This window comes from Borostomias antarcticus, assembly GCF_949987555.1.
Source record: "Borostomias antarcticus genome assembly, chromosome: 24".
Lineage (NCBI taxonomy): Eukaryota > Metazoa > Chordata > Actinopteri > Stomiiformes > Stomiidae > Borostomias > Borostomias antarcticus.
In genome coordinates, this window is record NC_140257.1 from 11,980,943 (window position 1) to 11,994,594 (window position 13,652).

A 13,652-nucleotide genomic window follows, 5' to 3' on the forward strand; every position below is an offset into this window, starting at 1 on the left:
GAGCCGGGTAAAGGACTCCATCCTTCTCAGCCCAACCCTATCCGGTTGCGTTCCACACCAATCCTACCTTATCAAATTACCCAGAGTTCCTTTCTGTCCCCCTCTTTCCCACACAGTTCAACACTCTAGATTCCTGTCCCGTTAATCTCGCCCCTTCAGAACCTCTCTCCTCTGTGCTCTCCTGTTCGGTTTCATCTTGTCCAGTTCCTGTGCCGTGCCCGTCCCCTCGTCCCCTTGTCCTCTGCCGTCCTCTGTCCCGCTCTCTTCTAGGAAGTCCTTTTGGTATAATAACGCAAGCCTGCTTTTGTTTCTGGCAGGGACTCGACAGGGGCGTCGTCCTTTCGTAAACGCCACATCAAATCTCCAAAAACGTGTGGCTCTTTTTTTTTTTCACCAGGCCAATGCATTTTTCATGCCATGGCCCAAGGCCAAGACCTAAGCCCACTGTACAGTTAGGAAGCGTCTAATAATGGTGCAACCGATACAGTAGTAGTTGCATATTATATCGCGCTCATCCTGACAATCAAAGACCTAGAATGGAATATGATTCTGTTGGGTTTAGCAGTAGAGAAGTGTGTGTTTTACACAGCATTGTTCTCAAACATCCTGGATGCCTCCCACTCACAAAGTATAACCCATGGGCTAACTTAGGACAACTGAGGTCCCAATCCGCAGACAGGAATTTTTATGGCCAGCGATTTTGGACGTCCGTCTCATGTAATTGGGCGTCTTCAATGTCCATAATTTCAAAGGGCCACACTCTCGCATTCCTTCAGAGGTTCACAGGAAGTGTTCTACAATGGGGGCAAACGGCCAGGGGCGTAGAGACGGGGGCAGAGGCCAGCGGGGGTGTGGCTGCAGAGGAAGTAGAGAGGAGGTGTTAAATGACGAGCAGAGGCTTTGAAAGTGTGGCCACCGTCTACATTTGCAGGGAACAAATGAAACGCGCCTCCGCCTCACTTTGCTGAGCGGCCTCTTCGCCAGTGGCCACACAGATGACCTGGCTGTCTGCGTCTTTAAAAACGTCTGTTTAAGAATACCCACTCCAAGACATGTCTGGAATGTGTGTTTAATTATGGAGGGAGACAGTGAGGGAGAGTAGATCCCATGGGCCGCATACCGTAGGAAATTCAATGACCAATTGGACTTGTTTGAGTTGTTTTCCCTGAATTCTAGTCTTAGTGATTATAGGCAATAGGGAGAAATGTCCACATCTTGGGGTTGATGTAAGCTTTGGTGTGACCTGTTGCTATTTCTCCCTGGATTGATGTCGATTTGATGCTTGGTCAGTAGCTTCCAGTCCTTGGGGTGGATCTAGTTAGGGGATCAGTGACGAGCATCACTCCGTTACACAGACAGCTATATTACACAGACAGATTTAGTCCATTACACAGACAGCTTCGGGCTATGACCAACACCTAGCCTATTCTGGGGGGCAGTCTGAAATGCAGATTCCCTGTCTGGAGCCCTTTCCGCAGGTAATAAATAGCTCCAGTTGGCCTTTGGTCTTCAAAGAAAAAATTTGGCCTGTCATATAGATAATTTTTTTATCTAGACACTTTATCTCCAAGTGGGTTTTTGTGGGTTTTATAGCAGGTTTATGAGCCTGGGTAGTATCCTGAATCAAAATGTGCAGTGTCAATTATTTCCTGATTTCTGAATTCTGAGGACACGCCATAACCACACTCACAAGACCTCTCATTACAAAGGACATTGGTCCAGGGCATATCTGAGATTTGAACCCACAGTTAAACAGGTGCTTCTGTTCGGCATTCCTTGCTGCTCTGCCTCGTGCAGTGCTTTGGGGACAAAGCCTGTCTATGTCTTGGTCATGGGGAGGACACAGGGCGCAGATTCCTATGGACAGCTGCCCACAGCCTTCTCCCTCTACCCTCACACTCTGTCCTGTGTATTATTGTCTGCATATGTCAGTGAGGAATGAGAGTGAGGAATGTAGGCTAATGTTTTCTATCTATCTATCTATCTATCTATCTATCTATCTATCTATCTATCTATCTATCTAGAGAGAAAGTAGGTGAAAGAATAGCAAAGAGCAACTGCAAAACACAACCCTCAGCATTGATTTTCCCTGTGGAAAGAGTCATTGGAGCATACTGGTCTCTCATTGAAAAAGGCCAAACTTGTCTACAAATTAAGACCGCTCTGCCAGTGTGCCCACATTCTGCAAAGGTTGGGGTGGTGGACATTTTGAGAATAATTTATTTGTTGAACAGTTAGGCCCATAGGCCTGTGTGCCACAGCAATCTCTGAACACGCTCCTACAGTTCTAGTCTAGAAGTATTTGCAATAACCTCTCCATATAGACCCTTACCAGTCCTCCTGGTTGTAAGGGGTACTGCAGCTTTCCAGTCCAGTCTCCTCCCCCCCCACAGGAACCGTGTGGTTTTACGCTTTTGATCCCCGAGGGACTTCGCGTTTTACATTCCTGGCATTCCGACCTCAGTCCCTCCTCGGTTACTTATTACCGCCGCAGCTCAACAACCATTTCAGTGTCGAGCAAGCGCAGACCACGAGCTTAGGCTACTCCACAGAAGAACTCACAGTGGAATGATGAGAACGAATTAAAGAAACGTGGATTACTTTTGGAAGTATTTCAAATTAACAAACGTATTGTTGGGATGAGAGTGTGAGCTGGTAAGAGCGCATTTTATTTTTACGTCTATGAACCGAGAAACTGAAACACGAAATGTTACTTTGTAACTTCGGAAGCTTCTGTGTAATATGCAACTTAACTACTTAGTTAATACGTGTTTAGTTTAACCTGACGTCAGTACTTGTTTAGTTTAACCTAAACGTTGTGTTTTGCATTCGATAATAATCTATTTTCTAGAACTGTTCTCTTGCTCCCCCGTGAGAAAGGAATTTTGTCGCACTTTTGTCTGTGCCAGCATTACCACTGAGGGACCACGTTTTCAGTGTCGCTGATAGGCTGTTATGATGTGATGTGACTTCACTCTAAACAAATCATTCCCCTCTCAGAATTATACGAATGTTTTGAAAGGTCCTGTAGACCCAATATCATAATGAATCTGTTACTGAACATTCGTAGTGTTTGTTATTTAGTAAAAGCAGGCTAGTCAAAGTCAAGTCAGTGTTTTATTTATCAAGTGCATAGTATAACCCAAGGTCATTCTGAACATTGCAATTCGTATGACATGGCAATTAAGCATAAGCAACAACTACGTAGGCATAAAAATATTAAATATACATTTACAAATATACACTAAAACACTAGCAGCAGTTCCAGAGCCAGTAAAGATGGAGACTAGGGACAGTAAGGGTATAAAGCCTTATCTTATGCATGATCATCATCATCCATTATTTGCAGATAATTAACAGTTTTAATTTAGTTACTTTGCATTTATTTATCTTAATACCTCAATTTTGATTATCCACATTCTATTTTTCTCATTTTAGATTCACAACCATCCAGAATACCCTTTATTGATCTTGAGCTTTGATTGAACATCAACAACACAACAACATGGCGTCCATAGAGGAGCCGTCTGGAACTGTCCTGCACCGGTTGATCCAGGAGCAGCTTCGCTATGGCAACCCCACAGACGCCCGCACCCTCCTGGCCATCCAGCAGCAGGCCCTGCGCGGAGGAGGAGGAGGAGGAGGAGGGAGCGGGCCCGGGAGCAGGGGGGAGGTGTCGAGCAGTCCCCGCTCCTCCCTGGAGAGCCTGTCCCAGGAGGAGCCCCAGTACCCCCAGCTGTCCGCCCGCCAGGAGCCTCAGGGCCAGGAGCACCAGGGGGACTACCAGCACTCGGAGAGCAGCTATCACCTCTATCAGCTCCACGGGGAGGAGCTACCCAGCTACGAGCAGGCCAAGGCCCACTCCCAGTACCTGGCCCTGCGCTGGGTCCCCGACACGGGCCCCCAGAAGCAGCTCCGCCAGGGAGACTTCCACCAGGAGGAGGAGGAGGAGGGGGAGGGGGATCTGCTGGAGGTGAAGCGCGGCCACCTGCGGTCGCTCAGCGAGCGGCTGATGCAGCTGTCCCTGGAGAGGAACGCCGCCGCCGCCGCCAAGACCGAGGCTGCGAAGAGCTCGTCGCACAGCTACCCCGAGCTGGGCTACTACGCCCCGCAGGGCCTCCCCAGCCCGGGGCCGAGCCAGGACCAGCGCAGCCCACCCCCCGAATACTCCGTTCCCATCCAGAACCAAGGATTTATACCCCTCCATGCCCAGGAGCCGCAGTGCGTCTACAGGTACATGCCCCAGCCTCTCCACACTCAACAGCACAGGTACAGTGTCAGGGACCTTGCAAATATACCATGGGGGAAACTCTGTTTGTCTGTGTTTACTCTCTTAGTGACCAGTTTATTGATGTTTATTACCAGTATGCTTTGGAGGGTTGCATCATCAGTTGGATCAGCCAGTTTATTTGGGGGCGTCGCCCTTCACTTAAGTCATGCAGTGTGTCATTGTGTCGGTGTAACATTCCCAACGCGTTGCGTGCACTTGTGCATCATGCAGGAGCATGCTTATCATATAATGGCATGTGGATGTCAAGTCTGAGCTATTGTACGTTCCTCCTCCCAGGTACGCCATGCCTACCGAGCAGCCAGAGGCCTGCTACAACACCATGTTCGCCAGTCTGCCCTCTGCTGGCCTGGAGGAGCCCAGCCAGGTGGAGCTGCTGCTGATGGAGAACGAGAGACTGAGGCAGGAGATGGACGGCCACCGAGAGAAGGCCGACAGGATCCAGAAGGTGAGCGCACAACCGGTCTCTCCTCCGGCTTTAATAAAGGGGCAGTCCGTACTTTTACGTTTCATTCCGTTTCACGGAACACATGCCCGAGTCTTTTCACACCTGAGACCCACTCTCCCAACTTTACGAACAAGGTCAAGGATAGCACTCGTGACAGGAAATGATCAGATTTGGACACGGGGTCGCTTAGTTCTGTCTGTCGTTTGGACGGGTAGAGGTACGGTAGATACACACTTAGAGCGAAATCGAACCGCTGTGGCTGTTTGCGCATAGCATACCACCTGCCTCGGAAACACAAACCCGGTAACAGTTGCGCCTCAGAGATCCTGGCACACTCCCTCATCCGCGCCAAGGAGACGAGCACAACAGCTGTCACCCCGGCCGCACACACACAGATCACATTCCGCTACCGTGTCCACACTCCCCACATTGTGTGGCTGACCTCGGGGTCGTCCGTGCGTGCGCCGGCGGACTCCCGGGGAGGCCGTCGATTTTCGGCCTAATCCGGGCCACGGCGGCGGATGCGGGCGGGCGGGCGGAGCGGTGACCCCCGCGCGTCCGTCGCACGGACGGGGACGGAGATCACGCCGCCGCTCTTGGCAGGTGGCGGGCCGCCTCGTCGAAAAAAGAAAAGGCTCCTATTGTGCTCTCGTCCCACGGCGTTTTTCTCTGACGTAACGTTCCACCTCCACTTTGACTCCTCTTTCTCTCTCCTCCTCTCTCTCTCCCTTTAGTTTGGGTTTCATATGCGTTGTCATTCGACTTTTTTTTTCTCTTTCTGTCAACCGCCTCACACACTCATTTCAGACCGGGCGTGTAATAGTAGCCCGTGCCCAAATCCCTCGTACTACCGCGGGCGGTGGCGGGAAGCGCCACTGTGCGGACGGGGTTGATTTTCGTTCCTACGAAGCTTTAGAAGAAGCTTTATTCTCCGTGGGAGTTGCATCACTCGGCGCTCGCCTTCTCTCAGCTTTAAAGAATGATAATTACTGCGGGTTGGAAAGTTTCCCCCATCGGGCCGCAGCCCTGGGTAAACATGCCTGAGTGGCTGCTGTAATGGTGGGCGTCTCTGCTGTTTCCATAGCTCAGGCTCAGGCATGCACACCTTCTCCACACTGGCAACCAGCCCAGACCTCTGTGTGTGTGTGTGTGTGTGTGTGTGTGTGTGTGTGTGTGTGTCCGCTTGCATGCCTGTGTGTATGATCATGCCCGTGTGTGTGTGTGTGTGTGTGTGTGTGTGTGTGCGCGTGCGTGCGTGTGTGTGTGCCCACACCTGGAATTGTGGTTGTTGCTCTCAGGAATGCAGGTATAATTCAGTCACACAGGGAGTGGTGCTGGCTTGACTTCCTTGGGATTATATACACATTCTGCTATATAGGTTGCGTGTATAAACACAGTAAGCTGTGTGCGCCAACTTGTATATTTTTATATGTTTATATCCATATGCTATATTTATGTACTGTATCAGTAGGAATCAACACACCCCCACACACACACTCATAAAGATTAACCACAAGCCCCCCCCTCCCCCCTCCTTCTTCTCCTCTGTCTATTCAGCTGGAGCAGGAGATCCAGCGGATCTCAGAGGCCTACGAGACCCTGATGCAGGGCAGCGGTAAGAGGGAGAGCCTGGAGCAGACCCTGAGGAGCAGGATGGTGGCCGAGATCAGGAGGCTGCAGGACTTCAACAGAGACCTGAGAGGTATGGACTACAACACCCGAGATCCCTCAGCTCCACTGAACCCTGCCGGTCAGCCATATTTGTAGTTTATGCCTTTAGGCAACTGAAACTTGAGCCAGAGGGAGAAACCGGCAATTTGTGCGTGTGCTGTTTCGCCTGCGGTGAAACATGTTTATAATTGGGCTGAACTTGGACCCCTTTGTGTTACAGAAAGCCTGGAAAATGCCAGAACACATGCAGCTAAAGAGGGGAAAGCTGCTGACCACAACCAGCACATCATGGCTAAACTTTTAGAGCAAAGTAAGTATGCCGGCCTCGTCTGATCAGACTACACTTTTATTCTTTCAGTCCTTTATTCACCGCGCAGGCCCCGATCAGCATTCTTAATTGGGTTGCTCCGTAGCATGGGCTTCTCTGTAACTAAGCACATCCTGTGTGTAGGAATCTCGGTTGCGTAACCCCCTACTTACTGGGTAAGCAGGGCGAATAATAAGTTTAAGCCCGCTTGGGAAAGGAAAAGATGGATCTATAAATGAGAAAATACCACACGGATGTTCCCGGTTTGTTTGTTTGGATTTATGTCGCCGGTACGGATCCTTTCCCGGGCTGGAGTGGAGGTGTCCGTCCTTGGTGGAGGAATGTTCTGTGTTAAATGGGTCAAAGGGATAGCCCCCCCCCCCCCCCCCCCCCCGCCCCCCGAGACATTCCACAAGCGCCGGGGTAAATGAAGAACATCGACCACGATGTCGAAATTCTGGGACATATTGGCAGGGTTGCAGTTCGGAGGGGGGCGGTCGGGGGGGTGGGGGGTTGCGATGGAATGGCGGACGGACCTGCTGAGGCCCTGGTCTCTTTCCCAAACTGTGGCGCTGAAACTAAGCCGTCGGTCAACCTTTTTCAGCGCGGCCCCTGAACAGTCGCTGTCAGTAAATCAGAGTAACGGATTTGAACTTAAATGCACCTCCTCCCTCCCGCGGGGGCACCTCTCCTCGCGTGTAATGCACTGGACCTAACCGCCTCCCTCTCTCCTTCCTCCTTCCCTAGACGAGGAGCAGAATCTCGAGCGGCAGCGGGCGGAGCGGGAGCTCCAGCGCCTCCGCACCGCCGGCGAAGAGCAGCGCCTGAGGGCGGAGCGGCTAGAGGAGGCCCTGGAGGCCGCCAGGGGGCGGGGCCGGCAGCTGGAGGAGGAGCTACGGCGGAAGCGGGCCTACGTGGAGAAGGTGGAGCGCCTGCAGAGCGCCCTGGCCCAGCTGCAGGCCACCTGCGAGAAGAGGGAGGGGCTTGAGATGAGGCTGCGCACGCGGCTGGAGCAGGAGCTGAAAGGCCTGAGGGCGCAGCAGGTAGGAAGCCGGCGAACTCGGGGGGTGGGAGGGGGGGGGGGAGGGGGGGCGTCACCGCCGCCGACCCCGGTACTCGACCCGAGCTGGGCCCCTCGCCGTTCTTAACCGCAAGTCTGTCGTGCCTTTCCTGCACAGAGGGGGTCCCAGCCGCCGGGCGCCGCTGCGGGCTTGCAGCAGGAGCGCCTGAGGGAGCGTGAGGAGCGCATCCTGGCGCTGGAGGCCGACATGGTGCGCTGGGAGCAGAAGTACCTGGAGGAGAGCACCATGAGGCAGTTCGCCATGGACGTGGCGGCCACCGCCGCAGCACAGAGGTGAGGCGCTAGTTAGGTTTAGCCACGCCCACCGCCGCGCGGAACGCCTCAGACCGTCTCCGCCTCCTCCCGCTCGCGTCCTAAGAGTCTCTCGTCGCTTCTCTCCTCAACAGAGACACCACCATCATCAACCACTCGCCCGGCCACTCCTCCAACAACAGCTTCAACGACGAGCTGCCCGCCACTGACCACAGGAACCAGGAAATGGAGAACAGGTACGGAGCGCGAACGACCTCTGGGCCTGTAGTACGGCCGTGGCTCAGAATCAGAGCGGCGCCGCGAACGCTATCCGAATCATCGACGGATCATCCTCGACTGAAGCTAGCGTTCGTCTTAATCTGACCTCTGACCCCCCCCTGTCCCTGTGTTGCTCTGTGGTTCAGGATCCGCGACCTCTACGCCCAGATCCTGGAGAAAGACGCCGTCATCAAGGTCCTGCACCAGCGTCTGCACCAGGACCAGGGGAGGGGAGACGGCCTGTGTCCCCGCCCCGCCCCGGCAAAGAAGGAGGGGCTAACTCTGCGCCCGGCCATGTCCACCCCCTCCATCAGCGCAGCCGTCTTCACCGTCGGCAAGGTCGATGGTAAGAGAGAGTTGAAAAGTCTGCTGTATAAAGTCGGATCGAGGTTAAGAGAGAAGAGACTGTCACTGAATGAGTGAAGTGCATTCTGGGCCGATGTTGACGTGTCTCTGGGTTTTGTAGGTAAGAGTCTGTCGGACGACCAGACCGCATGTCCTCGCCGCTTCTCTGTCCCGGGCCAGGGGCAACAGGGCGGAGCTACGGCCACGGAGCACGCCACCGGCACCAAGCTCAGCACTGGTGAGTGGTCTGATAGACACACACACACACACACACACACACACACACACACAACACACACAGGCAAAACCTCTCGACCTCTATTGCGTCACATTCAATACAGGATGCTTCGTTTGCCATACCCCTGCTACACCAGCCAATCAGAGATCAGTTGTGTTGTGGAATGTGCACTGAGTCTGCCTGAGTATTGACTGGACTCATTTACCAGAATAGATCACCCTTATGTGTAACATGTAGACTTGGTTAAAGATAGTGTACTGTAACTATTGTACTCAACATTAACCATTTGCCCCTTTCGTTGTCCAGCATACGCAGTGCAACAGAGGTCACCACTGAACCCCTTCAAAGGCCTGGATGACCTAGAGGCCGAGGCAGTGGAAATCTTCATTTAAGGAACTAAAACACTTGTGAATCTGAGACTGGACGTGGTAGGGGAGGGATCTCCGCCCTATCGGAAGCTGTGGAGAGCAACTGAGAATGTCATAATGTTCACAGATCAACGAACTCTGAAAAAAGGGGGTTACACGATAGAAATGCTGCAGAACGAGAGGGAAAGAGGTGGAAACGAGGACTGGTTTCACATCTAGGGAGAGCTGTGCTCTGTCTCTAGCTTGCTCCCTGGCCAGGGCTGCTGCAGGCATGCAGTCTGGTTGGGAGGCAGAGATGTGAATCTTGTGAGGTACTTGGACAGTATTTCAGTGTGTAATTGGGCAACATGTTGTCAAAGAGTGTGTATGCCAAAGTATTTATATTTGCTGCTTCTCATATTATTATGATTAACTTAATAGCTCCCATCCATGGAGTTCAGGAACTTCATATTTGTCTTAAATCTGGTTGTCACATTCCCCAAATATGAACTTAAAGCCCTATGCTATATTTGAGATGAATCTTAAGAGACAGGGTTATCTGTTGTGAACTCCTGTATTCCCCCCCCTCCTCCCAAAAAACTGAGAGTCAATCCAGCCACTTTCCTGTTCCATGGAATGTGTCTCTTTCGAAAGACTCTTGGCTCCATAATTTGATTGAAGGAAACACAGAACACTCTTGATTGAAATATTTTCACCCTGGACTCGCGCCTCGGTAGCTGGCTCTGCCGTGGCGCAGGCCCAGGTGAGCACATGATACACTATATCCTGTTTCCTGTTTTTGTTTTGTTTCCCATTTCTAAGGTTTGAGTGGCCTTTCGGTATTGTTTTTCATTTTTGTTTTCTTTTCATGAATGTGTGTGAGTGTGCGGGTGTGTGTGTGTCTCTGTTTCCTTACGTGGGATGTCTGCTGGTCGGAGATCACCATAAGGATTAAGCTGCAAACACAGTTTGGTTTTGTTTACTGTAGGCTTTGAACTAACTAACTGGTTAATAATTATATATTTTATACAGATGTTTGTATTATTTTAGATACAGTATGTAGTGCTATGTGCAGGATGCCAAAGATTTTATGTGTGTTGTAAGTTATGTGCAGACAATCATAGATATGTCCAGCTGTCCAACCAACAAGTGTTGACCTCAAGCAAAGACATTTCTGTGAACTCCTAACAATATGAAGGTTGTGAATTTGAATTCATGCAACATTTCATAAAGCAATAAAATATTCTAATATATGAAGAAACCTCCCTTCTTTGTTTCTTTTAGGAAGGAAATAGAATTTTGCTTATGAATAAGAAATCTAATTATTTGTGTTTTGACATAAAGCCTCAGGACTATGTTGGCAAACATTGAGATCTCCCCTCTGTCCTCTGCTCGTACAAGTCCTTCTATCTCGTCTTCTTTTCACACGTTCACTACGTCCGTAGAGAGCAAGTCCTCGTTAATGAATGCCAGAGATGCATTCTTTGGGCTCAGCTTTCCCTAGTGGTCTCTTGTTCTCTCTGTTCACTGTTAAAAGCATGCTTGACATAGATAGCATTCTTAAAGGGACAGGGGACAATATACAATCACAAAGGCTGGTTTCTCTCAGATTAACAACTGATCCTAGCTGATAGTTCCTATGCACCGGAGTACAGGACCCAACTACAGTAACTTCATTACTAACATACCTCTAATTCTAGTCTCCTTTAGCTTGGCAGGCCTGCCTGGTGGTAGCAGCCGTGTGCTATTTTGTAGCACGTCTCTCTCAAGGCTATGAGGATATCTTTGAGAAGGGCGTGCTTGCTGTCATGTGATATCAGTCTCTCTACATTGCATTCATAGGGTGGAGAGCTCCAGATTGACCTGTGTTGACCTTGTCCTCCTATCTGGCTTGAGCCTGTTCCCACAATGAGACTTCCCAGTGCAGGACAGTGACAATGACAGAGAATGTGCTGGTGTCATCAGGTCAGGGGGCTATTAGAGGTCCACTCACGTGCCACTGCGCCTCGGTGCTCTGACCACTGTGGTACTTTGTGTGTGCGTGGATGTGTGTGTACAGTAGGAATGTTTCAAATGAAGAATGACACACTCCCGCACACACTTTTTTGTCTGCTTTTAATCTGCCAACATTTCGGTTGGACCTTCATCAGGACAGGTTTTTGATTTTACAGCAGGAATGTTATCATTAGTTTCTAGATAGTGTATAACTAAATAACCCAACTATAGCAATGATTTCCATAAATATTTCATCAATATGTCTTATATTCTCAGTTACTGTACATGTCGCATAAATGAGTAATTCATAATTGTATCCCTGGGTTCCAGTAGGCCTATAATATGACTCACCAGAATGATGCAGATTTTCCTCCGAGTCAAGTATGAAAAGCTGTCCACCTGTTGGTTGGTTCTCTCTCTCTCTCTCTCTCTCTCTCTCTCTCTCTCTCTCTCCCTCTACACATCCACACACAGGGACTGTGGCTTGGTAATTAGATAAAGAGTTTGGAAGATAAAACACCTCAACAAGCATAGACTTGGCAGAGAGTCGTAGACTTTTACATACGGGGAGGAAATGAGATGGCAAGATACGGCTGATTTGATAGGAGGGCCTGTATGTGAAGGGAACACAGGAACTAGCGGTATGCACTGCAATCAATCTTATTTATGAACTGACTGCATTTATCTTTTGCCCGGACTGACAGTATCCTGAGGACCAGCCAACATTCCTTCTCATTGAGTGGTGGTTGGCATGTTTCGACTGAGGCTCTCTTTCCCAGAAATTTACATGATGAAGAAGGATGGAACGCTAACAGGGTCAGAGGTCAAATTCTGGATTAGGCTAGCATGTCAGGAAACGTCTGTGGAAATGCATTTTTCAGCGTATCTTCTGCGGTTCAGCCACAAGAACTGCGCTTCTTCGGTGACCTCAACCGCCATGAAAGGAATGGATGTGTTGATGTGCAAACCGCAGAATTTGTTTTTCTCACATTTTCTGTTCGTGTAACATTTATCACCCTGAGGCATTTACGCTTTAGCAATACATTCCTAATAGGCTTAAGGGGGTTCTGAACTCTCAGCACTTACAACAAACAATCATAGTGAACACATTTTTTGTGATCAATTCCCACTAGTCTTTACTAGAGATAGGCTTCAACAACAAGAGCTCTCTGGCAAGATGTCATGTGAAGCAATCACATTTTGGACCATCTGTGCATGATCTGTTTATACATAAGGAAAAGTTATTAGAAATATTTTGAAATATCCTCAATTCTGAATCCAGTCCAGTCCTTAAAATCCCTCGGCAGGGCTCAGATTCAGTTCACATGTTGTGGTGTTTTTAGTGGTGCTGAGATTGATCAGGTCTCCCCAGGGCAGACATTTCCAGCATTGATTAATGGACACATGGAATAACTTTCAGACCCTGGGCCCATTCCAACCAACAGGGATTCTGAAAACACCCAAAGGGGAAATAAATTGACAGAGCGTCATCATTTGTTTCTCTAGCTGCAAAGCCGAACATATTTTGGATCTTAGTAGGCTAATGCATGTTTAATGTGTGGTGTTGTTGAATCTGTGGGGAGTTGAGTTGACATGCTGGCTCGTCCCTCGTTTTAGTCAGATGAATCTATAGATATTAATGGCATTCAAGACCAAATTCACACATTATCCTAGCTGTTCCTAGGCTAATGTTTCACTAGTGTGTGCACTCAGTTTGCAGCACACTGCTTGTAATCAGATTCAGGATGACTAGTGTGTCCCTGTTGTACACTATGTGAACCAGTAATGGTGTCCAGCTGGTAAATTCGAGAACTAAAACCAATAAGTTAAACACAGTGTCTGCTGAGGAACATTTAACACAAACCTCCTCCGAGAGAAACATGTTCAACCACGTCATACAATATGTTTCATCTCAACTGGAATAGGCCTAGTTTTCCAATATTCATTCAAAATCTATGCTGCAAGTACAAAACAAGTGAAGTAGTGTTGTTAAGAGTCTGAGACAGAGTCCAGGTGTTTACTCCTGGAGTTTCATTCACACCATTTCTTCTGGGACCCACCTCACTGACATCATTTCCTTGGTACACACAACGGAACACTGTTCAACCCACATCTCTGGTTCTGAAGTCATTGAAAGTCAACATGATGGGAATGTATGTGTCTAAACGCTGTGAGTACAGGGGGAACTAATGATCACAAGAGCTGTGGTGATTTTTGTTTTTTCACCCACACTGAAGGAAAATGATCTGAGATGATTGCAGTCCAAACAATACAAAGCAGTCCTTTAGAATCAAACCCTCAGAACATGTGCATATCTGATAAAAATAGCACTACAGTGGTGCTCCTACTGTACATCAACAGTATGTCTATGTCATGGGGAACATGGGATTTTGAGTCTGAGGGTTGAAACATGGACATTATT

General features: G+C 49.4%; 1 protein-coding gene across 1 annotated transcript; it reads left to right on the top strand.

Moving 5' to 3' along the window:
- The first annotated feature begins 2,516 nt into the window (after nt 1-2,516).
- Nucleotides 2,517-10,428, top strand: amotl2b (angiomotin like 2b). The gene is made up of 11 exons (XM_084458054.1): nt 2,517-2,655; nt 3,439-4,233; nt 4,568-4,736; nt 6,294-6,438; nt 6,628-6,717; nt 7,462-7,757; nt 7,893-8,068; nt 8,182-8,283; nt 8,452-8,651; nt 8,772-8,888; nt 9,195-10,428. The coding sequence occupies exons 2-11, from the start codon at nt 3,506-3,508 to the stop codon at nt 9,278-9,280; spliced, it is 2,109 nt and encodes a 702-aa protein (XP_084314180.1). The 5' UTR covers nt 2,517-2,655; nt 3,439-3,505; the 3' UTR covers nt 9,281-10,428.
- The last annotated feature ends 3,224 nt before the right edge of the window (nt 10,429-13,652 follow it).